Source organism: Pistacia vera, unplaced genomic scaffold (assembly GCF_008641045.1).
Source record: "Pistacia vera cultivar Batoury unplaced genomic scaffold, PisVer_v2 Contig152, whole genome shotgun sequence".
Classification (NCBI taxonomy): Eukaryota; Viridiplantae; Streptophyta; class Magnoliopsida; order Sapindales; family Anacardiaceae; genus Pistacia; species Pistacia vera.
The window spans coordinates 882371-884728 of NW_022195597.1; the positions used below are offsets into that span (position 1 = coordinate 882371).

Sequence of the window (2358 nt, forward strand, 5' to 3'; positions counted from 1 at the left end):
AATAAACTTTTTTCAGTGGTCCCTTAATAGATCCATCAATGCGTGTTATCGTTGCTATTTACTAAAACATTTTGACGCAATTTTGACATTGTCTTTGTCTCCCATGTTGAAACTTCTTAGTTTTGGTTGATTCTCGTATACTTCATATATAGTATTAATTGCAAGCATTATAAATCCTATAATGTTTCCAAATTAAAAGTGAAAGATTCCTGAATTCAGAAAGATTACTTGATAATAAAGTCATATCAATAAAATCACACCTTAGATCTTATTCAAATAATTAACAATATACATGTAATTGCCTCACAAAAACAAATACAGACAAACATTGCAGATAAATGTAATGGTGTATTAGCTATTTTTACTTGGCATAAACGATTGATAAGTCTGAATAACAGTCAAGAAAAGTGCTAAACTTGCAGCGATAAAAGCAAGAACCGTCCAAGGGCTAGTGAAATGAGTATGCAACCACTCTGCCAACCAAATCTTCAACCTGTTTTTGTAATGCTTTTCTATTCTATCTTTAACAGCCGCATATGCATGCGGGTGTGACACCAAATTATCAGCTATCTCATTAAAAAGATCAGCAACTTGTTGATCGCTCCCCAGAAAATTCAGAAGTATACCTTTTGACCGAAGCTCCTTAACGTCTTCCGCATGTTCTAGAAGCGAATTCATCAGGCATATGTATGAAGAAACTCCAAAATCGTCAGGACCATTGAGGCTGGACTCGTATGCTACCATGTTTAGCAGCATAGACTTTGTTGAATCATCAATGTATATTGGTGGAAGTTTCAGGAATCCTGCGAGATACCCGGATTGAAAAGCAACGTCTGTGAATCTGTTAGTTTTGCTTGTCCTGAATTGGATTCCTACTTCTTTGAGCTCCTTCGCTGACCGGTATGAAAACCAGTCACTGCAATCGCGAGGAGGCGGTTGAGTCAAAACGGTTTTGTCGAAGAGATTGGTGCGAATGAGGTCTAGAAGTTGAGCAGGTTCAGACTCAAATTTTCCTGCTATTACATTCACATCTTGCACACCTTTTCTTCCCCCAAAAGCTAAATTACAAAGAAAATCATTTATGTTTTTCTTGTAACTTTGAGGAGGAAGACTACGAATTTGTGTAGCAAACTTATTTAATACTGTCTGCTTGCTGTTTTCATCTCCGAATTTGGACTCGAAGCTCAATTCATTGAGGAGTTGAAAAGGAATTTGATTTTCCAGTAAGAACAAGTCTCGTTGAACGAGAGCTATCATGTTGTTTTTCATCTTCAAAGCCTCTCGTTCTTCTCTTACAATGCAGTAGATGAACTGGAGGAGGAAGCAGGCATCAAGAAACATCATCTGAGAGAACTCCTCATTGTTGAACTTGGCGACCGAGATCTGGTCAGTGTAGCATTGTTTTGCAGCTTCCGCCACGCGCCTGACCTTCTGATACGACTCTTCCAGCAACTTCAAGTCCCCATTTACATACTGGCGCGCCATTGTAAGTTTGTGCTGCTGCATTAACTCAAGCCTGGGATTTCCAAAGTGGTAAGGACCGATTGAAACCACCAGAGGATCATAGCAACCTCTGTTTTTTTTAACCACACGGAGCATTGCTGGAACTCTCTCTATTTTCGTCCGGAGCACCTCGTGCGGATTCTTGAAGCTTTCTCCATTCACGATATACTCAAGCCACTTTTTTTCATTACCAGAAACAGGAACTGCTGTATTGTCACCATTTATATGGACTACAACACTCTCTAATGGAGTATCACCGCCACCTGCTAGGCTGCTGGAACCGGCTTCGCCTTCTCTTTCTCCCATTATTACTCTCTGTAATTAAAACTACATGAGTATAGTTTTGTAATGTGAGTTAATGCAAATTGATTAAATAAGTCCTGAGATTATAAATTTAATGAAACATACCAATTGTAATTGACGGGCTACTTGTGATTTGGAGCAAGCATCTCAACTTTCCGTAGTTATCAAGCTTGGAATTGCTGCGAACTTTTTTAGGGAATAAAAAGGTGAAGTCACCCGCCTCAAGATTCCTCGTTAGAAAGTGAGAATTATATAAAAAATTATTTATTATTGCTTTCGAATTTTTGAGTAGCTATGTTAACCATCTTTTATAATCTTTTGTTTAAAATAAGTTTCTTTTAATTTATGGTATCGGGTAACTGCCCCCATCACAACCACAATATGTTCAAGTAATCTAAAGCTGGTATTTTTCTAAGTATTTTCAATCGCATTTAAAACAAAAAATATTACAATCATGCAACCTTTCATGCTGGTTGAATGGCTGTAGCCATCCATCTGGGTAACTATTTTCTACCGAGTAACTCCATGTCATGAATCATTTATAAAGAACAA

The 2358-nt window shown here is 37.8% G+C and overlaps 1 protein-coding gene across 1 annotated transcript; it reads right to left on the reverse strand.

Moving 5' to 3' along the window:
• Window positions 1-351: 351 nt before the first annotated feature.
• LOC116124400 (UPF0481 protein At3g47200-like) lies at window positions 352-1809 on the reverse strand. The gene has a single exon (XM_031410126.1). The coding sequence runs from the start codon at window positions 1807-1809 to the stop codon at window positions 352-354; it is 1458 nt and encodes a 485-aa protein (XP_031265986.1).
• Window positions 1810-2358: the final 549 nt, after the last annotated feature.